Source organism: Nelumbo nucifera, chromosome 8, assembly GCF_055504915.1.
Source record: "Nelumbo nucifera cultivar China Antique chromosome 8, China Antique-T2T, whole genome shotgun sequence".
Taxonomy (NCBI): domain Eukaryota; kingdom Viridiplantae; phylum Streptophyta; class Magnoliopsida; order Proteales; family Nelumbonaceae; genus Nelumbo; species Nelumbo nucifera.
In genome coordinates this window covers 56893509-56919933 of record NC_142656.1, presented here as the reverse complement: position 1 = coordinate 56919933, position 26425 = coordinate 56893509, and the positions used below count along the sequence as shown (strand labels likewise).

At 40.3% G+C, this 26425-nt stretch overlaps 1 protein-coding gene across 3 annotated transcripts in view; it reads right to left on the bottom strand.

Annotated features, from left to right (window-relative positions):
- Window positions 1–2720: 2720 nt before the first annotated feature.
- LOC104590290 (uncharacterized) overlaps window positions 2721–26425 on the bottom strand; it is a 58677-nt gene continuing 34972 nt past the window's right edge. Inside the window, exons 9-11 of one of the 3 annotated variants that reach the window (XM_088893203.1) lie at window positions 15237–15338; window positions 4096–4189; window positions 2721–3207 (exon numbers count right to left, since the gene is read on the bottom strand). In XM_088893203.1, coding sequence (XP_088749329.1) covers window positions 4145–4189; window positions 15237–15338 — 147 coding nt within the window. In that variant the 3' untranslated portion in view covers window positions 2721–3207; window positions 4096–4144. The remainder of the gene's footprint in view (window positions 3208–4095; window positions 4190–15236; window positions 15339–26425) is intronic. The other 2 variants (XM_010248888.3, XM_010248890.2) reach the window with 2 other exon arrangements.

Here is a 26425-nt window from a genome sequence, read left to right as displayed (position 1 = left end):
GTAAAACTCCGTTTTGAAATACTTTTACACTGATAATTGATGTAAAAATTACATCAAAATTATCGATGTAAAACTTCCATTTCTACCATCGAATTAAAATTCCTCTCTCTAACGTCTTTCTTCTCCATTTCTCCGTCTGCTTTGTCTCAACCTCCACCTTCGTTGTGGTTTCTCTCTCGTCGACACCGCTCTTAGATCTCTCTCTCACTTGGGTGGTGGCAAGGTCGGCTTTCCTGGTGGCGACCTTGGCCACATCGACGGCAAAAGCCTTAGGCTTCTTTTTAACATACAAGGTGAAGTAAGTGATGACAACCACTAAAATAAATCCCCAGGCAGCCATGGTCGTTGGAGAGAAGGGTAAAGTGCACCGTGGGTGAGCCACGCCTCCTGCTTGCTACCCGAACGGCCTCTTAGACGCCTCTGCCCCGGTAGCCTTTACATCCTCCTGTCTCATCTTCTGCACTTCCACCATTTTCTCCGATCTTCGTTCCACAACTCTCTCTCTCTCTCTCTATAGTAGAGTGAACTGTGAAGAGAAGCGTGGAGGAAAGAACCCGAGTCTATAGGCTATAAGCTATGCTAAATGGTGAGCAGTGATGCGTCTATTACAAGCTACAGGTTCTAGCAGGCTAAAGCTACATACCACAGGCTATAGGCAAAAGCCTATTGGGACTATATTTGGACAAGAACTAAGGAGCCTGTAGCTCAAGATGCTCAAGGCCCACATGGATAGGGTCCATGTAGTCTAAATTCAAATAACCTGGGAACCGTTGGATTAGGATTGTTGCATCAATTAGGACTTTTGCTAGTGCACTTAGAAATCGATTGGTGTATGTATTCCACATTCCGACAAAAAAATTTCATCAAAATTTACACCTGGACAACCAAATATGATTGGTGTATATATTCAAAAACATCTGCTTCCAATTTCCTTCCATCCATCACTGAACGGGTTCATATTTTCTATCAGTATAAAATTGAAGTTACACCTATAACAAACGTAGCCTTAATTACCCCCTTTGCCTTCATTTGTCTGGGCAAAAAATCCCCTTTTCCTTCAACTTCCTCCACAATACTCTGAACTTCCCTAATCCCTATTCACCAAGCATCATCTATATTTGATAAATCTACTCGAACTTGTTTCTAATGTTGTTACTTTTCCTGCTACAACTTGCACGTTTCAATGTTTCCTACCTCAAAACGGGCTTCCTTGCAGCTCTTCTACCTTGAGATGGAAAATACTGGAGTTGTCTATGGTAATCGTATTGGTGAGGGTGACCTAGAACAAATGGACGATGGAGGCTTTGATGAGGACCAATCCCATGTTTCATTAAATGCTCTGCTACGAATTCTACCTTAGCATGATTTGATAATCCATCAGTTCAAAAATATTTGCAGCTTGCAATTTGGGGTGATGTTTGTTGTAATAATACTCAACAAATGTCGGAGAGGAAAACCAAGTTGGTTACGGTTATACCATCAAATCGTTTGCTAATTGTTGATCCAGTATATCGGCCATTTCAATTTGCTAATTGTCGACCCAATGTATCGGTCATTTCATTTTTCCTAGTTCAGGAATACACTCCGATCTGGTTTTGGAACATTGATTGGTGGGTAATTTAAGAGGAATATTTTTGAAAAACTTCAGAAAATGTATACTGAGATTTACACATTTATTTATTTAACATAATTTATTTATTGAGTTCAATAACCCCTGGCTGAACTAGGGATTAAAATATTATAAGTATTTGTAAAATACATTAATCCAAAGACACTTTGATGCCCATGTAAAATAGTGAATATCGAACTGCAACAAGTTCTCCATAGATAAAAAAGAATTGTATGGACCCATCTATCTTTCCACTAGAGAAACCAGTGGTAATTAATATGAATGGTGGTCAAGTTTTCACTATTCTAGAGGTTAATTAAGACCCATCTAATCCCAAATTTAACATAGGGACATATTGATCATTTTTCTTTCTCCGTTAAAGATAATAGTTTATAGATCTGACACGGGAGGTTTATGACCAATTTAAAAAATGAGAGTTTACATATGCACCCCACAAGGGGGTGTCCCACAATGCCCCACAGCACATCCCAACCTTGTATTGGAAACATCTCTCGATGATAATACGGGAGATGATAAGACATCATCGGGAGATGTTCCCAATACAAAATCAGAATGTTCTATGGGGCATTGTGGGGGCACCCCCTTGTAGGGCGCAGATGTGAACTGAAAAAATGAGGGATGTTTCAGTATTTAAGAAAAAAAACTTAGGGGCTTTTACCCAAATTTAAAACTCACATAATTATGACAAATAATCGAGGCCTGGCACCTTGTTTGTAGATTTAATGGCCAGTTAAAGAGAGAGTATGTATGAGAAGTTAATGAGAAAATAAGAGTTAATATAGGAGAGTCAAATGGCATGATTAGTGAAAATTAATGACATGAATTAGGAGAGAAAGATAATGGCCAGTTCATAAGAGGAGAGAGTGAGAACTTTGAATTTTGATTTAGAGAAGTCAAAAAAGATGCTATCAACATATCGGACCACAGATGGAATAGAAAGTGTATTTGGCTGGTACAGACTTGACATATATCATTACTTTAAACCATGGCTTTGGTCGAGCCATGAAGGCATGAATACTATTGACAAATATTACTACATACTAGATATTACAAATAACACAGAATCATGGTTTTCCAAAATCCGATTCGGTTATCAAAATTTCATCTTTATTTTCAAATCTTAACCCCTCACTGAAGCTCTGTTACCGCACCAGTAGGTTCATATTCTGTCACTTATTGAAATAAGAAGCAATATATAATATTTACTAACAATCATATTGACTACAATAGTGAATCAATTGGCTGAAAGAAAGGGGCTTATGTTTTTCAGTATTTTTTTCTCTCCTTCCTTTACAATTTTTTTTGGTACAAGGAGAATATAAGCAGCTAAGAGGCCCTCATCAGGGTTTTCAATTTTCATAGACCTTTGCCGCAGCACAACTCAAATCACACCATAGAAAGCGAAAGACAGAAAACCCAAAACTAGCATACACCAACTCCAACAGTCCATCTTCAGTTCCCTCCTCTCAGCTGCTTTTCTGGACAATACCATTCTCAATTAAATATTCAACAAATTCATCGATGAGGTAGGGCCAAGCACCTTCTGCATCATAGTTCGATAGAGTGGAATCCACCGTCTGCATGAACCAAGACAAACATCAGTGATGTGTTTGCACTCAGCATCCTCCAGGCAAATACAAAAGACATCCGCCCTTCTTACAGTCATATCTACGCTCCAAGTTTTCAAGATTTTACAATACTCTCAGCTGTTCAAAACAATTCCTAGTTAGAAATGACAAAATGTGATATCTAGGGCCCTCCTCTTCTTCCCCTTCTATTCTTCTGGTTTTGAAGGGGGGGGGGGTACCAACAACAAATGAGCTAAGCAGCCAGTCAACTCATTTTTCTATAAGCCATATTTTACTTTGCTCCCCGAGCACCAAAAATTGTTCCACTTGAACGTTACTGAACAGAATCTGAATGTTGGTTAGAATCAAGGACCTAACCGACTATTTGGTTTGACCATCTTCCCCAACCGAACCTAACCAACTATTAGGTTTGACCATCTTCCTCGGACAAACAAAACTGAAAGTAGCTTATTCAGTTTGGTTTTTGGTTTATTATCCAAATTTGAACACTCGTATAATTCACCTTATATATGAAATAAAATAGCAAGAAAAAGTTACAGAAGAAAATTGGGCTAAAACATTGAAAGTAGAAGAGCACACAGAAAACAAGAGTGCATATGGAGAAAGTGAGAACTTTCCAGAGTTTACTGAAATCTGCAATTTTAAATGTGTATTACCAATTATGGCAACAAAGCATTTCTCTCTCAGATAGGATGCATCAATTTCTGCTTGAGAATGCACACAGCAAAAACAAACCTAGGATCTTATGCTGATGAGTATACCAAATGCGCAATAACACATTTGTGCAACACGCAAGCAACACATGAAGTTATTAAATATCAGCTGTAATACTCAGCATGGGCATGGTACTCATGGTACATGTTTATGAATCCTTACCCTTGCAAACTCCAGTAGTTGAGACCAAGTATCCCTTGGGATTGCTTTGTTATGCCGGGCCTAAGTTCAAAGGCATAAAAAATAATATGAACAACTGTATTGAAGTCAGAGACTGAGCTTATCAATGAATCAAACCCAATAATTAAATAAAGCATATACTATTAAGAGTGACTGCTTTAAAGCACCAAGAAAATGCATACTCAGAAGCAACCAGATTGAAGTGATAATTCTTAGGACCAGTAACAATGAAAAAAGAAAATCCCATCACATGTTCAGCAAATGCAAGGGGAAGAGGGAAGAATGGTCCTATATTGGGATTTTGAGGACACTGGTGCCATTTCACTTCCCAACTCAACCTGGAAGGGTAATAGCACCGGGGAGGAGAGAATGAGACAAGATTCAACCCCCTTATCTATCTATGGCGAGCACAGAATGAGTGAGCAGAAAAAGTGTAATGAATCCATCCCACCAGACCTTTGGGATGGGACCCGTGTTGCTGGCATTACTTTAATAAATCATCAGTGTTGAGAAACATGTAAACAGGCACATTAGTATGTTTTTATTTAACATGTCTTATTAGTAATGCTACAGGTTGTCCCCACACTAATGCATCTGTCCCATACTAATTAGGTGCAGATTGGTCTTTGTGTATTCATTCTAGTAACTACTAGTGTAAGAACATGCGTGGAATGGAAGTAAAGATGAAAGAGTAAAAATGGAAATTCTTATACAATATGATGCTAGTAATATGTGCTTTAACTTCTTTTATAGTCTATGGGAACCAAGGAAAATATCCGCTTTATATAGTATACATAAAAGATCTAGCCACTAGGGGGAGGGGATTGTCTTTTTTCTTCTCTCTTTTTCTTTCTTTCCTACAGGTTGATACTATTCACATGGTACCAGAGCAGGTCAGATTACTCCAGAAGAGATGACAGACCTGATTGATGCTAGTAGGAGGGGTAGTTCTCTCCATTGTGGTCAGGTGTTTTTGGTTCCTAGGTTCTGCAGATGTGTGGATCTTAGGGTTTAAGATTGCAATTTTACTTGGAAGAATTCTTCATTGAAGTTCTCATCTTTTGCATGTAGTCCTTACTGCATGTTTTTTAATTAATAGAATGACATCATCTGTTCTGCATAATGATTCTCTCTCTGTTTTGTTCCTTCTCATTTTCTCAATATCTTTTTCCTTTGATTCCACATATCTTTGGTTGTGTCTATTTTGTTCAACTCCTTGGTCTAGGTATAAGTTGGATGTCAAGTATGTAAAATGTATTTTTCTTGGCTATCCTTGTACCCAGAAGAGAAATAAGTGTTAGAATCCTACTTTAAGAAAGCCCTTTGTCTGTTCCAATATTACTTTCTTTGAAACTATGCCCTACTTTGTTCTTGATGTTGTTTCTAGTTTCTACTAATGATTCTATGGTGTCTGTTCCTATTTCTGCCTCTACTGTTCTTATTTTTAGCACTCTGCCTACAGAGAATCCACCAATTGAATGAGTGTATACACAACACAATACTCCAGCTCCTCTTCCATCTAATTCTCCATCGGATGATCCACCTTCCCCACCTAATCTTGGTCTTCATATTGCTTGCTCTTCGAAAAGGTAAATGTAGTTGTACTGCCCATCCACTTTCTAGTTTTCTTTGTTATGATCATTTATCTCTTGTTTTTCATCACATTATTTCCTTGTTATTATCCTCTATTCATGAAGCTCTTCAATCAAATGGTTTGAAACAAGCTATGCTATGCAAGAGGGATTCTCTTGCTGTCCACAAACAAGCTATGCTACGCAAGGTGCAAAAGAAGTGCAGAGGTCATTTTGTGCCCAAGGCGCAAGGCAAGACACACCTTTTTGAAGCAAGGCACAAAATTAAAAAAAAACCAAAAAATTGCAAAGAATGAAATAAAAATAAAAAAAATTCAAAATAGATTAAGAAATTACTAAGAATAAAAAGTCAAACTTTAATTTTAAACTAAATGCTTTAAAAGAGCCTATTAGCTCAAGTTTAAAAACACAAACATAACATATAAAACATATTCAAAGTGAAAAATGCAAAAAATAAAATAAAAAATAGCATACAAAACATATTAAAGCATGTCAAACTTAAAATTCTTTATTTCTTTCTCAGCTGCATTATTTTAAATAGTTTATGTGATGTTACATCTTTCTTTCCTAATTCTACAAGCTGCCTTTGTACCAAGTGTTGGATTGAAGTCTTTGTATGTATGAGTATTCGGCTGATAAGAGTTCTTATTAGCCTATACTTAAGTTTAAATTGTCCTGTACTGGGCCTTTGTTAATGGGCCTAATCCTGTTTAATATTTTAAGTTGTCTGGGTGTCCCATCACTAATCAGGGGCATTCTAGTAACTTCCTGTATCATTGTACTACACCATAATATAAATAATAGTACTGTCGACTGAGCAGTGCAGTTCGACATTCCAGCATCTCTTCTTCTTCTTCTTCTTCTTCTTCTTCTCTTTTCTGCTACTTTGGCTACAGTAATTTAGCTTTCATGGTATCAGAGCATTAGCTTCTTCCTGGTTTCAGCCGGCACACACTCTCTTCTCTTGCTGTCTTTTCATCTTCTCTCTTCCTTTTCTGGGTTGCTGTAGTGAAGACCTAGGGGTGTAAGAGAGTAAAGCAAGTTCGAACCTAGGGTTTCTCTTGGTTGTAGGACTCAAGGGAAGTAAGACCCAGAAGTAGATGTCCTACTAGGTTATTTCCAGCAAATAGTAGCTATTTGGCTACTAAGGGAGGTCTGTGTAGGACAGACCTAGTTGAGGACTGATTTCAGCAGTCCTAGCACTAGCCGAAAGGGGCTTAGATACTTCTACAGTTGCAGCTTCGGTGCTCCAGCAAGACTCGCACAGACTTAGCTTCTTCTACAGAGCCCACTGTTCACTTGCTACTGTTGCAGCCTCGAACTGTTCACTCACTACTGTACCCGAACTGTTGCAGTTTTTGGTTCAGCCCAAGTGAAGTCTATCTAGTGTTCTACCAGCACTGTGAACACTTCTACCATCATAGCAATGTGGCAAACAGCTCCAAGTTCAGGGTGGTTATCAGTCCGAAACCCCTCACCACTGCTGTGAGATTACCTAGGGAGCTGCCAGCTCCAGATTGTTCAGCACTGTGAACCCTAGTTGAGGACTGATGTCAGCAGTCCTAGTATTGGCCGCAAGGAAGGGCACTCTCTTTACAGTTGCAGTACTCAAAGTTCAAGTGGAGTCTGCATAGCACAATAGTTGAGAACCCTTAGCTTCAGGTCGGTTACCAGCCCAGAACTCCTTGCTTGCTGTTGTAACTGAACTGTTTCAGAACTGTGACAGTCTCGGCAAGTCTGAAACTGTGTGGAGTGCTGTCAGAACCTGCAGTGATCATTTCAGCTAATCAGATCTGCTCCAGAACTGGTTCAGAACCTTCAGAACTGCTTCGGCTAGTCTTAATCAGTGTCACCTACACAGTGGCTGCAGTCAAGATGTCTTCAATACCCAGAGATGTTTCTTCTAGAGATAACAGGCTTGCGGCAAGTGGGAATTTTGTCGCCAGCAACAATGATGACAACTCACAAAATACACCAACAGTGTCTTCTTCTCCTATGGGACAGGTTGCTGATTCCTTTGGAACTGGTACATTGGGCTTCACTGCTAGTGAGGTTGAGATCCTTAGTAGGGCATTAGCCCGTCTAAGAAATAATTCTTTTGCTTCTACATCTCTTGCTAGATCAGGTACAGCCTCTGCCTTCAGTGCCACTGGCTCTATTGACTCTACTTCTTGGGTTATTGATTCCGGTGCTACTGACCATATGACACATATGTCTTCCCTATTCTCTTCATATCATTTGTTGTCTGGTCAGGATAAGATGAGAGTTGCTGACGGGTCTTTCTCCACTATCTCTAGAAAGGGAATTGTTGACCTAAGCAAGGACCTCTCTCTTAAATCAGTTTTACATGTTCCCAGTCTTACCTCAAATCTCTTGTCTGTTTCAAAACTTACCAAAAATTTGAACTGTAGTATAACCTTTTTTTCTACTCATTGTGTCTTCCAGGACAGATTGACAAGGAGAACGATTGGGTGCGGTCATGAGTATGGAGGCCTCTACTACCTTGATGCAGACATCGGCTCAGCCTTACAAGCATTTGCTGCTAGTAATCCGGAAAGTGTGGAGTCAATAGCTAAGCTGCATCTTTGGCATGCTAGGCTAGGTCATGTGTCTTTCTCCTCATTAGAAATGTTGTTTCCCGAATTGTTTAAGGGCATTCCAAGTCAGAGTCTAACCTGTGAAGTATGTCAAATGTCAAAACAATGTAGAACTGTGTATCCAATTTCCAGCAATGAAATTTGTGCTCCTTTTGATTTGGTTCATTCTGATGTCTGGGGCCCTTCACCCATTGTTTCCTTTGATGGCTTCCGGTACTTTATCAGTTTTATTGACCACTACTCTCGTTGTACATGGATCTACCTGTTAAAAGGACGGGATGAAGTACCACGGATAACCATGGCATTTTGCAAGATGATTGAAACATAGTTTAATAAGAAGATTAAGCAATTCAGGTCAGACAATGCTGCTGAATATTTTGAAAAATCCTTGAACTTATTCCTGGAAGATGCTGGCATACTACATCAGTCATCCTGTGCTTATACTCCTTAGCAGAATGGGGTTGCTGAGCGCAAGAATAGACATCTATTGGAGACAGCTCGAGCCTTACTATTCCAACACAAAGTCCCCAAGCAATACTGGTCTCAAGCTGTACTTTCTGCATCATATCTGATAAACTGGATGCCATCTAAGGTGTTGGGTATGAAAACCCCTTTCTCTGTTTTGTGCCCCACTCTTCCAGACTTTCCCCTTCCTCCTCGGGTCTTTGGCTGTATATGTTTCATACATGTGAAGGATCCAAAGAAGACTAAGCTGGATCCTAAGGCTACAAAGGAAATATTCTTGGGGTACTCTCCTACACAAAAGGGTTACAAGTGTTATGACCCTGTCTCCAAGAGAAAGTATGTCACCAGAGATGTGGTGTTCTTTGAGTCTCAACCCTATTTTCAGTCTTCTTAGAATCCTCTTCAGGGGGAGACTAGTGGGATGGAAGAGGATTCTCATTCTCCCTCCTTTTTTGTTCCCCTATCTGCCTCGGGTCTTCCATCCTCTCCTCCTACTCCTTGTTGTAACATTCCGGGTCAACCCAGTGAGGCTCCCACTGTGCCGGTTACCTCTCCTGATGCTGCTGATGTTCTTGAAGGCTCCAGTAGGCAACAAAAAGAGATACTTACATACAACAGAAGAAAAAGGGGTCCTCAACCTCATGACAGCAACCAGTTGGACTCGGATCAATCTGTCTCTACAATCCAAGGTAATTTCAACTCTCATACTTCTGATTTGGATCTTCCTATTGCTCTCCGTAAGCCTATCCGCTCTTGCACCACCCAGCACCCCATTGCTGATTTTGTTTCTTACTCACATTTATCTCCTGCCTATCACTCCTTTGTGTCTGCTCTTTCCTCTGTGCGTGTTCCTTCTAGGTATTCAGAGGCTGTGTCTGATCCAAGGTGGAAAGAAGCTATGAATGAAGAGATGAAAGCCCTAATGAAAGCAAGAACTTGGGAATTAGTGGATCTGCTAGAGGGGAAGACCACTGTTGGGTGCAAGTGGGTGTTTACTGTAAAGCATAGGGAGGACGGGTCCATTGAAAGGTACAAGGCCAGACTTGTGGCAAAGGGGTTTATTCAGAAAGAAGGGATTGACTACAAAGAAACCTTTGCCCCGGTAGCAAAGCTCAACACAATTCGGGTTCTATTGTCACTAGCAGCAAATTTTTCATGGGAACTTCATCAACTGGATGTGAAGAATGCCTTCTTAAATGGTGACCTTCATGAAGAGGTATTTATGGAACCTCCACCAGGCTATGACTTTAGTAGAAAGGTGTGCAAATTGAGGAAAGCATTATATGGGTTGAAGCAATCTCCCCGTGCATGGTTTGAGAGGCTCTGTGGGGCCATGAAGAAAGTGGGGTACACTCAGAGTGGTGCAGACCATACCTTGTTCATAAGGAGACAGAATAGCAAACTTACTGCACTCATTGTTTATATGGATGATATGGTAATTACCGGGAATGACTTGGAAGAGATAAAAAGACTGAAGGAGTTTCTAGCTTCTGAATTTGAGATCAAAGACTTGAGTCATTTGAGATATTTTCTTGGGATTGAAGTTGCTAGGTCAAGAGAGGGAATCTACATATGTCAGCGGAAGTATGTTCTTGACCTCCTAGAGGAAACAAGCATGATGGGGTGCAGGCCAGCAGATACTCCAATGGAACAAAACCATGGCCTGCAGGAATCAGTAGGGGAGGACTACTGTGATAAAGAGAGATACCAAAAATTGGTAGGGAAGCTGATATACTTATCCCTCACTCGGCCAGATATTGCTTATGCTGTGCATGTTGTCAGTCAATTTATGCACTCTCCAAAGATTCCTCATATGAAAGTAGTTGAAAGGATTCTCAGGTACTTGAAGACTTGCCCAGGGGAAGGGAATTCTCTTCAGGAAAAACAATAGAATTGAAATTGAAGCCTACACTGATGCAGATTGGGCTGGGTCTGTTGGAGATAGGAAGTCAACCTCGGGTTACTGTACATTTGTGGGAGGAAACCTGGTCACATGGCGCAGTAAGAAGCAGAATGTAGTGGTTAGATCAAGTGCAGAAGCAAAATATCGAGCTATGGCCCACGGGGTTGCTGAACTCTTATGGCTCAGAACTCTTCTTAATGAACTTGGCATTAAGGCTGAAGGTCCTCTCAGGCTGTATTGTGACAATAAAGCTGTCATCAACATTGCCAACAATCCCGTGCAACATGACAGGACAAAACATATTGAGATTGATCGGCACTTTGTTAGAGAAAGAATTGTCTCGGGTGAACTCTGTGTGCCTTATACTCCATCTGAGATGCAAATTGCGGATGTACTGACTAAAGGGCTGGCAACAGCAAAGTTTAGGGACATGCTTGGCAAGCTAAACATGATTGATATCCATGCTTAGCTTGAGGGGGAGTGTTGGATTGAAGTCTTTGTATGTATGAGTATTCGGCTGATAAGAGTTCTTATTAGCCTATACTTAAGTTTAAGTTGTCCTGTATTGGGCCTTTGTTAATGGGCCTAATCCTGTTTAATGTTTTAAGTTGTCTGGGTGTCCCATCACTAATCAGGGGCATTCTAGTAACTTCCTGTATCATTGTACTACACCATAATATAAATAATAGTACTGTCGACTGAGCAGTGCAGTTCGACATTCCAGCATCTCTTCTTCTTCTTCTTCTTCTCTTTTCTGCTACTTCGGCTACAGTAATTTAGCTTTCACCAAGCCCCTTCAGGCAAGCCCAAACAAGTCTATGTTAGGGTAAAATTCTTAACCCCTAAAAAATGGTTTTATAATTTTAGTTATATTTTTAAAATATCTTTTATTAGGACAAACGAGTGAACAACATTAACAAATATGGGGGGGGGGGGGTCCTTGAAGCTTCGGTGAGTGGGTGAAGTGAGCAAATGGCACCAAAAAGTGCAAAAAATAAGGTGCACGCCTGGGCTGAGGTGCAAGGTACACCAGGTGCACACCTTTGGAAAGTGGTGTGCTTGGGACCTATCTGAGGTGTGCCTTTTAAATCACTGCAAAAGTCACACATGGGATCTTTTGTAGGGCCCCCTAGAGTTTGATTTGTATAGTCATAGTTGTGTTTAAAATTTTAACATCATTGATTGAGATATTTACAAGCTATTGACTTTTGTGATGATAGTGGCAGTTCTGTATTTTCATTTAGTTCTAATAGAATTGGCCACTCCATCATTGCAAAATAATCACAAACCATATAGTAGCACCCCTACAACCCACCAAGATCAAGAAAATAACTCTTCAGCACGACCTTGCAAAACCAACATGCAACAAATTGCAAATAAAGGTAATCTGCAGTTTCTCCCAAAAAAATATAAATAAATGATCAATGGATAGATCAAAAGCCCCTGGACTGGATGGTTTTACTATGGCATTTTATCAAGATTGCTGGGAGATAATTAAAATGGACCTTTGGACAGTCTTTGAGGAATTTGCTAATGAATACTTTATTAGTCCAGGGATTAATTCCACTTTCTTAGCTTTGATTCCAAAGAAAGGAGAAGCCACCTAACCAAGAGATTTCAGACCAATAAGTCTGGTAACTAGCAAAGGTGTTGTCTCGGAGAATGAAGGTAGTCCTTCCTGTCTTGATAAGTCACCCTCAAGGGGCGTTCATTCAAGGTAGACAGATCACAGATCAAATCATGATAACTAATGAATGTGTGGACGACTTTAGAAAAAAGGGGAAAGAAAGGATTCATGTGTAAATTGGATTTGGAGAAAGCTTATGACATGGTCGATTGGTCTTTACTTTTGGACACCTTGAGAAATTTCGGCTTTGGGGAGAGGTGATGTGCTCGGATAGAAAGGTGTTTGAAAAAGTGTCATTACTCAGTCCTAGTTAATGGAGTGGTTAGAGATTTCTTTCAAGCTACTAGAGGTTTAAGGCAAGGGGACCCCCTCTCTCCCTTCTTATTTACTTTGGTGGCAGAGGTTTTTAGTTGTCTTATCTCTAGAGCGGACAGTTTGGGACTCTTTAAAGGCTGGAGGGTTGGGGGAGGGAGCATAATTGCTACACATTTACAGTTCGCTGATGATACAGTTATTTTTTGTGAGAGTGAAACCTCAGAAGGCAAGCAATTTGAAGCAAGTAATAAAATTGTTTAAATTTGTCTCTAAGTTGAAGATCAATTTTGAGAATAGCTGTGTAGTGGGGTTAAACTTGGGGGGGGAGTAGATGATTGGGGTAGTAGAGGCCCTAGGATGTCCTATTACCGGTTGGCCATTGAAATATCTAGGTATGCCTCTAGGAGCCAACCCTCGGGAAGGAAGTTTTTGGAGTCCAACCATTGAAAGATGTGCAAAGAAATTAGCTTCTTGGAAGAGGAATTATGCGTCTCTGGGGGGTCGCATCACCTTGATTAAGTCAACCATAGCAAACCTTCCAGTTTTCTTCCTTTTGGTCTTTAAGATGCCACACGGAGGTGCTGAAAATAGAGAAGCTCATGAGGGATTTTTTGTGGGAGCCAAGAGAAGGAAGGAAGGATCACCTGGTGAGATGGGATATAGTGTGCAAAAGTAAGGAGCAAGGGGGTTTGGGGATTAGTAATATTGAGAAGAAGAATACTGCTTTGTTGGGTAAATGGCTCTAGAGATGGCCTTTAGAGAGAGACAGAGAGAGGCTTTGGCATAGGGTTGCAGGAAGCATACATGGGTGTACACCTAGAGGTTGGGATGCTGGAGTGTCCTGGTGGGCTACTTTGAACTATCCGTGGAAGGCTATTCACAGTATCCTTCCCCAATTCCTCAGTTTAATCAGGTATGATGTGTGTACTGGAGATGGGGATCTGTTCTGGGAAGACACCTGGATCGGTAAGTCCACCCTTAAGGACCTTTTTCTAGCTTTGTATTCCCTTTCCATTTTTAAAAATGAACCTATTCAACGGTTTGTTTCTTTCTCCCAATCCTCGGGTTTCAGTTGGAATTTGGGATTCAGAAGAGATCTAAGAGATTTTGAGCTTGATCAAGCCACTTTATTGCTAAAAACCCTTGACAATGTCTGTTTGGATTTCTCTAAACCTGATGCGAGAGTTTGGATTCCCAATCCTCCGGGGTGTTTTTCTTGTGCCTCTTTTTTCTCAGTTGTGCCCTGTCCCCAACCCTCAGCCTTTCTTTTGTAAGAAAATCTGGTTTAAACCCATTCCCCTTAAGGTTAGAGCCCTTTGTTGGGAAATCTCCCTTGGGAAATTAAACACCTTGGATAACCTACAAAAGAAAAGACCCTACCTTTGTATCTCCCCAAATTGGTGTTTCTTGTGCAAAGCAAATAGAGAGAGATGCTACAACCTACTAATTTCCTGCCCTTTTGTTGTGTAACTCTGGGAAAAGATCTTTGGTCTTTTTGGGTGTAGGTGGAGGAGGCCTTTGCAAATCAGGAGGCTTTTCAACCCAACAACTTTTAGGTGACCTAAGAAAAGAGGGAGGGGAGGTGTGTTAGGGCTGCTTTACTTTGGACAGTTTGGAAGGAAAGGAATGAGTGAATAGCAGAACTTTTAATGACAAAGAGAGGGATGGGGATTCTGTGTGGGAATGTCTGCTATTTAGGGCTATTAGTTGGTCTAAAGCTTTGGACCTTTTTTCACTTTTCTCCTTTGATGACATATGGAGAAATTGGGAATTAGTTGCTAAAGCTTCTTTGGTCAAGGACAAACCTGTTATAACCTGGAAGCCTCTGGAAGAAAGCTTCACAAAACTAAACTTTGATGGAAGCAGCCTTGGTTATCCTGGGCCTTCTGGGATTGGGGGAGTATTCAGGAATTCAGAGGGCCAGATAGTGGCTTTATTCTTTGGTCCAATTGAAGTGGGAGATGTGGTTAATGCATAGGTCCAATCTGTTTTACAGGGGGCTCAAATTGCTAAAGAGATGAACATCAGAAATCTGATCATAGAAGGTGACTCTAAAGTGGTAATAGGGTGGCTGAATGAACTGGAGACAGCAGCTTGGCCTTTCAGGGGAGCGTTAAGAAGATTCAAATGGTTAACTTCTAACATAACAGTCAAGAGTTCAGTGGGAGAGAAGATTGGAAAATGGGCTGGCAGACCTACTAGCTAAACAAGGGGTGAATAGGGGTCAATTATTCTGGGCTACACTGTAATTTATATTGTTTTTGAGGCTGCATCTCGCGGCTCCTGGGAAAACTAAATGCTGTATCAGTTGTAAACCCATCTTAAAAATTTTTTTAATGAAATGCTTTATTATTCATCAAAAAAAAGGGGGGGGGGGCAGCAAGTCATCACATAGAATTCATACATGAGCAAAATGATAATATTTCTTCAATAACCGAAAATGTAGTAATCATGTCTAGTGTTATGGAGCACGCAAGAAAAAATGAAGTCACCTATCTCATGATAACAAAAACATCCACCATTAAAACCAACAATAACCAGCAAAATTCCCTCATTTAACTCCTTACATAAAACTACTATAAACTTGGTAAGTAGAGATCAGACATCACTAATAGACATGTTACCTGCAAGAACTGGCACCAGTGATCAACCAAAGGCCACTGCTTTTCAGCAAACAACAACTGCCACATCCCAATGGCTGTATCCAATGCCAACGACTTCTGGCCCTGCAAATAATTAGCAACCAAATTTATGAATACCCTACAAATAACCAAATCTTTGACAGGATAGCAGAATTCTGAAGTTACTTTGCTAGTGACTATAACAGTGGGAAAGAAGGGGAAAGGTCATTTCAAATACAAATAAATAAAATATTTTATTAGCAAGATTTCTGTTCCAAGATGAATAAATGTGCATAAAAACCACTAAAACAATTCTTCCATTTTACTTGCACTGATTCTGTGCAATCAAATATATCAGGAGCTTGAAAATAGAATTTCTACAACTACGTCATATTATAACTAGTGACTATAACAGTGGGAAAGTAGGAACATAACACAAAGAAGAGAAGAAAGAAGTACAAGATAACAAACCCAGAGGGTTAGGAGTCCAAATGCAAGCATCAAGTTTAGAAGGGTCCAAACAAACATGATCAAGAATTTTAAGGAGCAAGGCAACTCAATCAAATTCATAGTCTCTCAAGTCTCCCCTAAAACCCAAGTTCCAGTTGATACTAGAAGACTACGAGAAAGATACAAACCTTTGAATGGTTTCATTTTTAAAGAGAGAAATGGACTACAAAGAGGGAAAACAGTCCATAAGGGTGGAGTTACCAATCCAAATATCTTCCCAAAACAGAATCCTAACTCTAGAACACACCTCATACTTGATAAGGCTTGGGAATTTGGGAATAACACCAATTATAGTCTTCCATGGAGAGTTTAAAGTAGACTGCCAAGATAATACCAACATCCCGACCATTATCTACGCATCCATGAATACTTCCTATAACCTTATGTTAGAGGCTCTCCCTCTCCAAAGGTCATCTCCACAACCATTTACCCAACAAAGCTAAATTCTTCTTCCTAAATTACCTATGCCCAAGCCCCATTGGTCTTTTCTCTTACACACTAGTTCCCACCAAACCAGATGATCATTTCTTCCTTCACCAAGTTCCCACAAGACATCCCTCATAATCTTTTCTAATTTCAACGCCTCCTTTTGTGGCATTCTAAATACTGAAAGAAGTAAACTGGGAGGTTTACTAAAGTAGGCTTTATCAACATAAGTTGATCCCCAAGAGATGTGTAGTTTCTTTTCCAAGTTGGCCAATTTCTTTGCACAATTTTCTACAACTGGGTTCCAAAACTTTCCGTCCCGTGGGTTGGCTCCTAAGGGCATACTACCTAGGTACTTCAAAGGTCAACTGGCGGTAGAACAACCTAGGGACTCAGCTACTTCTACCAACTCTTCTTCCTCCAGATTTAACTCCACTAGACAGGCTTCACATGGACTCCTTTGCATCTTCAACAATTTGAGAGAACTCTCCTTTACTTATTTTTCTTTTGATCAGTAAAAAAAATATATTAATGTCAATTTTAATGACTCTCTTTGACTTTTTTACCTTTTTATTAGTACCAACCCCCAATAAACCCCCTTTCACCCTGGCAAAAACCTTTGATACCTGAATAGAATGATGATTCTTCTGGCTTCTGAAACGTCTTACGACATTAGGAAACTTCTCACCTTCCATCAACCCCAAAGTGCAATCAATCCCCTTCTCTGCCTCCAATGCCACAACCTGTTCTTCAATCTTCACACCCATCTCACCATCCTTCTTAATTTTATCCCCAATTCCCCATCACCACCAGGATTAATCACTCTCTTTCTATTCCTTAAAACTTAAATTAAAACCATCTTCTGCCTTGTTTACTTTTACTTTTCATTACTTTCTTCCTCTAGTTTTCTAAATGCCTTCCTAGAAAAATTATCACCGCCCAAGAAAAACAAACCCAAGGTTTTGCTCAACTCAACCACTATATTCACAACTTTCTCAATGTCCATAAAATTTTCAAATTCAACTGGGTGTCTCATTAATGTACACCTCATCATCACTATCATCACCTTCTTCTGACTCAACCTCATCTTCACCATCATCTGTTAAAGGAAAAGTTCTATATTTTTTCCTTTTGTACACTTTGACACAGTTCTACTTTATGCCCATAGTAACAAGAGGACCCGAACTTACATGCCTCAAATCAGATACCATATATAGACAACCAGCAAGATTATCCAATATCTCAAGCCAATCTAGGTGGAGGGCTGAATAATGATCCTTGTGAAAAAAAGATCTGTTTGCACCAGTCATCAAAGATCAGGCCTCCCAAATACGGCCCCACAGCAGTCAAGTCCTTCAGTAATGCCTCTCATCCAATTAACCACCATGAGTCCCCTTCTACTTAACAATTAAGACATTTGGGCTATGCTTGGTTTGAAAGAAAATATAGGGAAAGGAAGGGAAAGGTAGGAGAACCTATACAAGACTTGTTAAGGTTTCCCTGCCTTTCCCATCTTTTCCCTACCTTTTCTTTCAAACCAAACACGACCTTAGTGAATGTAACAACCCAAGCCATGAAATAGCATCCACATTTATGCGCACTAGCTCTCCATGACCAATCAACCATGAATGAATATAGATAGTTTGCCCTCCCGAATTTCTAAAAATACCAACTGCCCAGATACCTGGGTTTCCAAGTGAGCATTCATGAAAATTTAATTTGACCACTCGTATCAGAGGTAAAACCCACTGCTGTTGTACAACTAATCTTCTCCCTCCAGATGCTCTACAAGACATAGCCCATCCTCTTGTCATATAATATTCTGAAAAGGCCCTAAACTCTTTTCTTGTGGAAACCTAGTGTACTGGCAGTACTGCAACCTTCACTTTAACTATGTCAATAAGACCTTTAAGTTATGTGATGGAAGGAAATTCTGAAGTTATGTTAAGTTGGTTGAGAAGCAACTCCAAAGGGTCATGCAACATAGATACACATTAGGACATGCTAAATCCCTAGCTAGAGAGCTAGGAGTCATGTGGTCATGGACACATAGGGCAGCAGCAAAAAGCGCAGCTGACTCATTGGCAAGAGAAAGGGTAGACAGGGATAATTTGTACTAGGGGATACTTCAAAATATGTTTGAGAATTCCCCTTCCGGGAAAGGGTTTAGGTAGCAATGTTGCTAGCCTAATGGCTTAATCTGATCATGTAAATATCATTCAGGAAATGTTTATCAAGAAGGTATATGCCCAATGCCATTTAATTTGGATCTGATGCTCTTTGAGCACCCCGACTTCGAAAACAACTGGAGTGATAGGAGGGGAAAATGGTGGAAATCTTGGCTGGCATGATGTTCTGGGAGAAACTGAAGATCCTTAAAGGCAATATCAAAGTGGAGTAAGGATGCTGAGTGCATCCAAAAAAGAAAACAAAAAATCCGGGAGTCTATTGTAAAGCTGGACAAGGTGCAGGAATCTCTATCTGCAGAACGCTGGGCAAGGGAGGCAACGAGGGATGAATATAACAGATTAGCTCACATGGAAGTGATTTCCTAGTGGCAGAAATCTAGAGTACTGTGACTAAAAGGAGACAAGAATACACCTTTTTTCCACAAAATAACAAATGGTAGATGCAGATGTAATTTTATTTCAAGCATCAAGATAGGGGAGCAAACATATGAAGGCGAACCTGAGATCAAAGAGGCAATCATGAAGGTTTACAAGAATTCATTCTCAGCCCATGAAGTCACAAGACCAGAACTAGATCGACTTGAGTGTGCTTTTTCTTTTCTTTCTTTTTTTTTTGTTTTTGATAAGCAACAGTAAAATTCTCCTTGGAAGGCTATTAGTGAAATTCTCCCTCAGTTCTTCCTTTTATCAGGTGTGGTGTCTGTTGGTAATTCTATTTGTTGAAGATTAATCAGTTTTATGATGTTTTTCTGAGTAGATGTGTTATGTTATTTGTTAGATAGGAGGTGGGGACTACAGTATATGAGTCCAAATTTTATTATGTTTTTGAGTGTTATATATGCTGTTTTATGTTTTGCCACCCTATAAGGGCATAATTGTCTTTGTACTGTTCTATTATTTTTAGTATAAATAATAAGTGAAGGGGGCGACCAGATTATTGCTCTCTTTTCTTTTCAACTTCTCTTCTTCTCTTCTTCTTCTCTTTTCAAGAAACTACTTTTCTTTCATATTTTTTAATTCAGCAGATTTCTACTTGGTATCAGAGCATCGGCTAGAGTTTCTTGAAGCATTCTCATGCAGCCCTAGATCAGCCGATTGCATGAAGTAGTAAAGGGCTGATCGATCTGCTATAGAATGCCCAATTCTTGGATTTTTTGGTGGGATCTAGTCATTAGGAAGGTGATCTACTGTTTGACATCAAAATCAAGAAGAACTGGAGTACAGGGAAGAGTCCCAGAAAAGTTGGACTCTTTGTTTTTGATTTGATCTTGGGCGCCCAGGTATTGTTAGTTTTCTTTTGATTTTCTGAAGAGGGCGGTTTGGTTTCTAGAATTTTCTGAGCCTCCCGGAGTGATCGATTCACTTTTCTCTCTATTGGGAGGCATGGGGAGGAGAGAGATTTCTCTCTAGCTAGGGTTTTTTTCTTCCGAAAGGGTTGGTTTCTGTGTGTGTGATATTAAATTATATTTTGAAGGTCTCCAATCTATTTTTTTCTTATTGTTGAACTGTTTGAAGTAAGATGGAGAGTTGGAATACCGAGATGAAATCTACTGGTACTGTGGGACTGGGTGTTGGAGGTAGTAGTGATATTTTTGGGTCTGGGATCATTACTACAGTGATGGTACAAATTATTTGGAGTGGGCACAATCAGCTAAGATGGCTATTGGTGCCCGTGGAAAATTAGGGTATCTCACTGCGGAGGAGAAGAAACCTGATACAGACTCTTCGTGATGGGTGCAGGAGAATTACATGGTAATGTCCTGGCTGTGTAATTCTATGTTACCTCATATTGTAAAAAATTTCCCATGGGCTAATACTGCTAAGGAGATTTGGGATGGAGTGACTGAAACCTATTCTCAGAAGCAAAATGAAGCCAGAGCCTATCAGTTAAGAAATCAGGATATAAGTATGAAACAGGGAGAAAAACCTCTTGCGATGTATTTCTCCATGCTGAAAACCCTATGGCAGGAAATAGATCACTTAGAAACTGTGGTATGGGAAAGTGTAAATGATGCAACAACTTATCACAGACTAATAGAGAGGAATAGGGTTTTTGCATTCTCGGCAGGGCTGAACCCTGAATTTGACATTGCTAGGCAGCATATTCTTTCTAGGGAGGGTGTGACATTCTCTCAGGCCTATGCCTTTCTCTTTGGAGAGGAGAGTAGGAGGAATGTAATGCTGAGACAACCTGGGATTGACCAGTCGGCTATGGTTGGTACAACAAAACCTAAGCCGAATGGAGATAGTGGGAGTAGTGAGACTAGAAGATAAGAAGGACTTGGTGTGTGATTATTGCAAGAAGCCTAAGCATACCAGGGACACTTGTTGGAAGCTTAATCCAAATCTTATGCCTGCTCGGATAAGAAACAAGAAGGGAAATGCAAATGTAGCCACTACAGGAGACTCTTCAGCCCCTCTTTCCCAAATTGATTGGGAATCCATTACAGTATTAGCAATGAGAACATAATTGGAGAGGTTAGGAATGCTAATGAGTAAGAAAGATTCACCTAGCTCTAGCCTTCCTGATGGTCAGCAGAATGCAGGAGCCAACTACACCACTTCCTTTGCACATACAGGTAGTTCATATGCAACTGCAAATCTTGCATCTACTTCAGGTAAGGAGGGACCTCCTTGGATTATAGACTCAGGAGCATCTAAGCACATGACTAATGCCCCTACCCTTTTCAATTCCTATCAATTGTGCTTTGGTAGAGATAGAGTCTTTACAGCAGATGGTTCACATATGCCCATTGCTGGGAAGGGGACAATTAGAGTGACCAATGATATAACTCTGTCTTCTGTTTTACATGTCCCTAGACTTCATACCAACCTACTGTCTGTTAGTTCTTTGACAAAAAAATTGAATTGTTCTATGACCTTTCTTCCTGGTAATTGTGCTTTACAGGATCTGGAGTCAAAAAAGATGATTGGGGTGGTACTTTTGCTTTTAATATTGTTCACACTGATGTATGGGGGCCATATCATATCCCTTCCATGGGAGGATTTCGTTACTTTCTCTTGTTTGTGGATGATTATACACGATATTCTTGGATATATTTGATAGGTCACGTGATGAGGTTCCTAACTTGGTATGACAGTTCCACCAGATGGTTCTCACACAATTTGGAGTGAGAACTAAGGCTTTTAGATCCTATAATGCCAGAGAGTACTTTGAAAAGGACCTGACCACGTATCTCTTAGAACATGGTGTAGTTCATCAGAGGAATTATGCATATGCACCTCAACAAAATAGAGTCGTTGAAAGGAAAAACAGACACATTGTGGAGGTGGCAAGGAGTCTTATGGTGTGTGCTTCAGTTCCTATGTAGTTCTAGGGAGATGCAGTTCTTACAGTCGTGCATTTGATTAACCGTATTCCTTCACGGACTTTGGGGTTTAAGGTGCCATTTAGTCTTCTTTTTCCAGATGGGGAGATGTTTCATATACCTCTAAGGGTTTTTGGCTGTGTTTCCTTTGTTCACATTCTTGGCCCTCATCGCAAGAAATTAGATCCTAAGGCCAAGAAATGTGTTTTTCTTGGTATGTTTAGAACCAAAAGGGTTATTGCTATTAAGACCTTGTGACGAGGAGAAGATTTGTCACTATGGATGTTACCTTCTTTGAATCCACCTTCTTCTTGAGTGGTTCTCTTCAGGGGGAGAGTTTTGGGTAGGAGAACACACAATCTGTTCATCTTCATGTTTCTTTGGTGCCTACATCAGTTCAGCCAGCACCTGCACCTCCAGTTTCATTACTTGAGCCACTATGGGCAGCCTCACAGAAATATCAGCACCGTCAGATGATGGTTGACTCCACACATCCTCAACCCACACCACTCTCTATCAGTCCTTCTGGAACTCCAGATTCGGCAGATATAGTTCCAGGTATTTTTCTTGAGCCTGTTATGTTTTCTGATGATAATGTTCCTGTCCCTAACACCATTGTTGTAGCTGATCCCACTGACTTTGATCTTCCCATTGCACTTTGTAAGGGGAAGAAAAAATGTACAACCCACTGCATTTCACACCATCTTTCCTACCGTGCCTTATCACCCTCCTACCATGCTTTTCTTTCTTCCCTGGATTCTGTGTCTATACCCAGGAATGTTATTGAGGCTCTCTCCAAACCCGAGTGGAAAACAACCATGCAAGATGAGATGGATGCTTTGGTCAAAAACCAAACTTGGGAAATAGTTGATCTCCCCTGAGACAAGGAGACAGTCGAATGTAGATGGGTATTCATAGTGAAGTACAAGGCCGATGACAAGATAGAGGGGTATAAGGCAAGGTTGTTAGCAAAAGGGTATACTCAGACCTATGGTGTTGATTATCTGGAAACCTTTGCACCGGTAGCTAAGATGAGTTCAGTTCGTATCCTTTTAACTCTAGCAGCCACCTATTCATGGCCCTTGTTCCAACTTGATGTAAAAAATGCTTTCCTTAATGGTGATTTACAAGAGGTATATATGGACATTCCAACAGGCTTTTATGAAAATGTTGGTAAAGGAAAGGTGTGCAGAATAAAAAAATCTCTGTATGGATTGAAACAGTCACCTAGGGCTTGGTTTGACAGGTTCAGAGGGGCACTCATCCGTTTTGGATACACACAGACACAGTCTAATCACACCCTCTTTGTGAAGAGGAGAGATGCTCTGGTGTCAATTCTGATTGTGTATGTGGATGATATAGTGGTGACAGGAAATGATTTGGAGGAGATTGATGATCTCAAAAAATCATTGCAGCAAGAATTTGAGATCAAAGATCTTGGTGAAGTCAAATACTTCTTGGGGATTGAAGTTGCAAGATCCAAGCATGGGATCTTCATTTCACAGAGAAAGTATGTACTTGACCTACTGCAGGAGACTAGGAAGCTGGGGACGAAACCAGCAGACACTCCTATTGATCCAAATCACAGAATTAATGGTGTGGATGGTGAGTTTGTAAAGGATGTGGGGAGATATCAAAGAATGGTAAGCCGACTGCTTTATTTGTGTATGACACGACTAGATATTTCTTATGCTGTCAGTGTTGTGCGTCAGTACATGCATGCACCTCGGGTTCAACATTGGGAAGCTATTGAGAGAATACTTGCATATCTGAAAAAGCACCTTGGCAGAGGCATTCTTTTCTCAAATCATGAGAATCTGAAGCTAGAAATCTATACAGATACAGACTGGGCAGGATGCTTAGATGACAGGAGGTCTACATCAAGAGCGTGTAACTTTGTAGGTGGAAACTTGATCTCCTAGAAGAGTAAGAAGCAAGCGGTTGTGGCAAGGTCAAGTGCAGAGGCTGAGTATAGATCCATGGCTCATGGTGTGTCAGAACTTTTTTGGGTTAGATCTCTTTTGAGTGAGATTGGGGTGAACGCAGAGGAACCTATGATGTTATACTGTGACAATCAGGTTGCAATCAATATTGCCCACAATCAAATTCAGCATGATAGGACAAAACACATTGAAGTTGATAGACACTTTATAAGAGAAAGGGTAACAACCGAAAAAGTTTGTTTGCCTTATGTCTCTTCAGAGTTGTAACTGGCTGATGTTCTCACTGAAGGGGTGGCAAAAAACAAGCTTGAACATGATTTACGAAAGTTGGGAATGTGACATTTACTCCTAACTTGAGGGGGAGTGTTGAAGATTAATCAGTTTTATGATGTTTTTCTGAGTAGATGTTTTATGTTAGTTGTTAGATAGGAGGTGGGGACCACAATAGTTATTTGAGTCCAAATTTTATTATGTTTTTGAGTGTTATATATGCTGTTTTATGTTTTGCCGCCCTATAAGGGCATAGTTGTCTTTGTACTATTCTATTATTTTTAGTATAAATAATAAGTGAAGGGGGTGGCCAGAGTATTGCTCTCTTTTCTTTTCAGCTTCTCTTCTTCTCCTTCTCTCTTCCTTCTCTCTTCAAGAAACTACTTTTCTTTCATATTTTTTAATTCAGCAGATTTCTACTGTTAAATTTTGAGAACATACCTGGGTGGGTTTAACCACTTCAAAAGATCAGTTTCCCATGTTATTTGCCTTAATGTCCTTAAAGTTCAAAACTTCAAATGGTGGTTTTGTTTAGGACTTGGGTTTCAGAAGACGCTTAAGAGACCCTAAGATCCCTTTGGCGTTAGATCTGTTAAATATTCTTGAAGGCATCTTTTTGGATCCTTTGAATTCTGATAGCCGAATTTGAACTCTTGCCCTTCACACTCCTTTTCTGTGCTTCATCTTTTAAGGTTCTAGCTTATCCTTTGAGACCTCTTCACTCCTATTCTGTGAAAGAGATATAGGCAAAACCAATTCTGCCTAGAATTGGTCCTTTCAATTGGAGGATTTTTCATGATAAAATTAACATCTGTGGCTTACTCCAAGAAAGGAGACTTCATAGTTGCTTATCTCCCCATTGGTGTGTTCTTTGCAAGGCAAATGGTGAATCCTGCTTTTACTTCCAAATCTCCTGCCCTTTTGCTACTGAAATTTGGGTTGCATTCTTACTTTGTTTGCTTGCACATGGATCCCTCCTTCCAATATATTGAGTCACTTTGCTCCCTCTTCCTTTGTTTGGCTAATTTGGGAAGAGAAAAATGCAAGAATTTTCCTTGATAGAATGTATAACCATTAGAGTTCTTCTCTGGCTGAAGTCTCTAGAGCTGTTTTCAGATTTCTTGGTCGATTATTGCTATATAAAGTGGCCGGAAGTGGCTAACTCATCATCTGTGAAGTCCCGGAATAGAATATCATGGACACCACCAGCTGAGGAGTACATAAAACTAAACTTGATGGCAGTAGCAGGAGGAATCCAGGCCCCTCAGGTGTAGGAGGTTTGTTCAGGAATGAGCTAGGTCTAGGTCAAGTGGCAACTTTCTCAGGTCCAAGAACAATGGGGATTCATTGAAGGCAGAAGTAATGGCAGCTGTGGAAGGGACAATCAACGCAAAGGAGTTGACCTGCACAAGCTGATTATAGAAGGGGATTCTCAACCGATGGTCAAATGGCTGCATGGCTGATGTTTTGGCAAAACAAGGGTTGGAAGGAATCAAATGTTTTTGGCTCAATTGTATTTTTTTTTTTGATTTTGTAGATAAGCTGTTTTTATCTGCATTTGTACTTGTACACGTCTTCTCATCTTTAATTAACGAAAGTTACAGTTATTGATAAAAAATAATAATAAGCAACAGTAATTTTTTTTGATGAGTAAGGATAAGTTTATTAATTCATAGAATCAGGCTGATACAAGCATCCCTTGGAGAGGCATGAGCTGCAACTTCTCCTGACAAAAAACAAAGAAAGCACAAACAAAGAAAGTACAAACAACAAATTACACCTGAGCCCAGGATAAAAGTTCCCTATTTTCCCCTTGCTTGGCAAGACAATGAGCTACTGCATTTTTTGATCTCCCCCACCCATTGTATTCTTACAGATATATTACGTGTTAGCCACTTGAACTTTTTGACTTCATTCTTGTAGGACCACACATCAGTGTTTGGGTCCTTCAATCAGCGCACTACCACCTTGGAATCCCCTTGAATCAAAAGCTGCTCCACACCTAAAAAGGTTGCAAACTGCACTCCTTGAATAGCCGCTAGTAATTCTGCCCTAGTAGTCTCCAATTCCCAAAGGACCTTAGGTAGAAAAGCACAATCTCTCCAAGCTCATTCCTCACAACTCCTCCCAAACAAGAGGGACTTGGGTTGCCTTGACTACTCCCATCAAAACTCAGCTTCACAAAAAACTTCAGGAGGGGGTGCCTAGCTCACTGCCACCCTAATCTTTGGGGCAGAACACACTCCTTTAATTCTTGGCAGCTTCTCTCCTTCTCTTGGAATATATTTGCATTCCTCTCTTCCCAAATCGTCCAAAGAAAAGCTTCTTTAGCATATCTCCACAGAACCCTTCCTCTTTTGTTAGGTCAGGCGAATGTAGAAGGATTAAAGAGCATGCTTACATCGGATGGAATATTCCACCTGCACCCAAACAACAAAAATGCCAATCCCACAACTCTGCAGTAAAGGAGCAAGAGACTAGCAGGTGGTAGCAATCCTCAGCATAAGACCTGCAAAGGATGCACC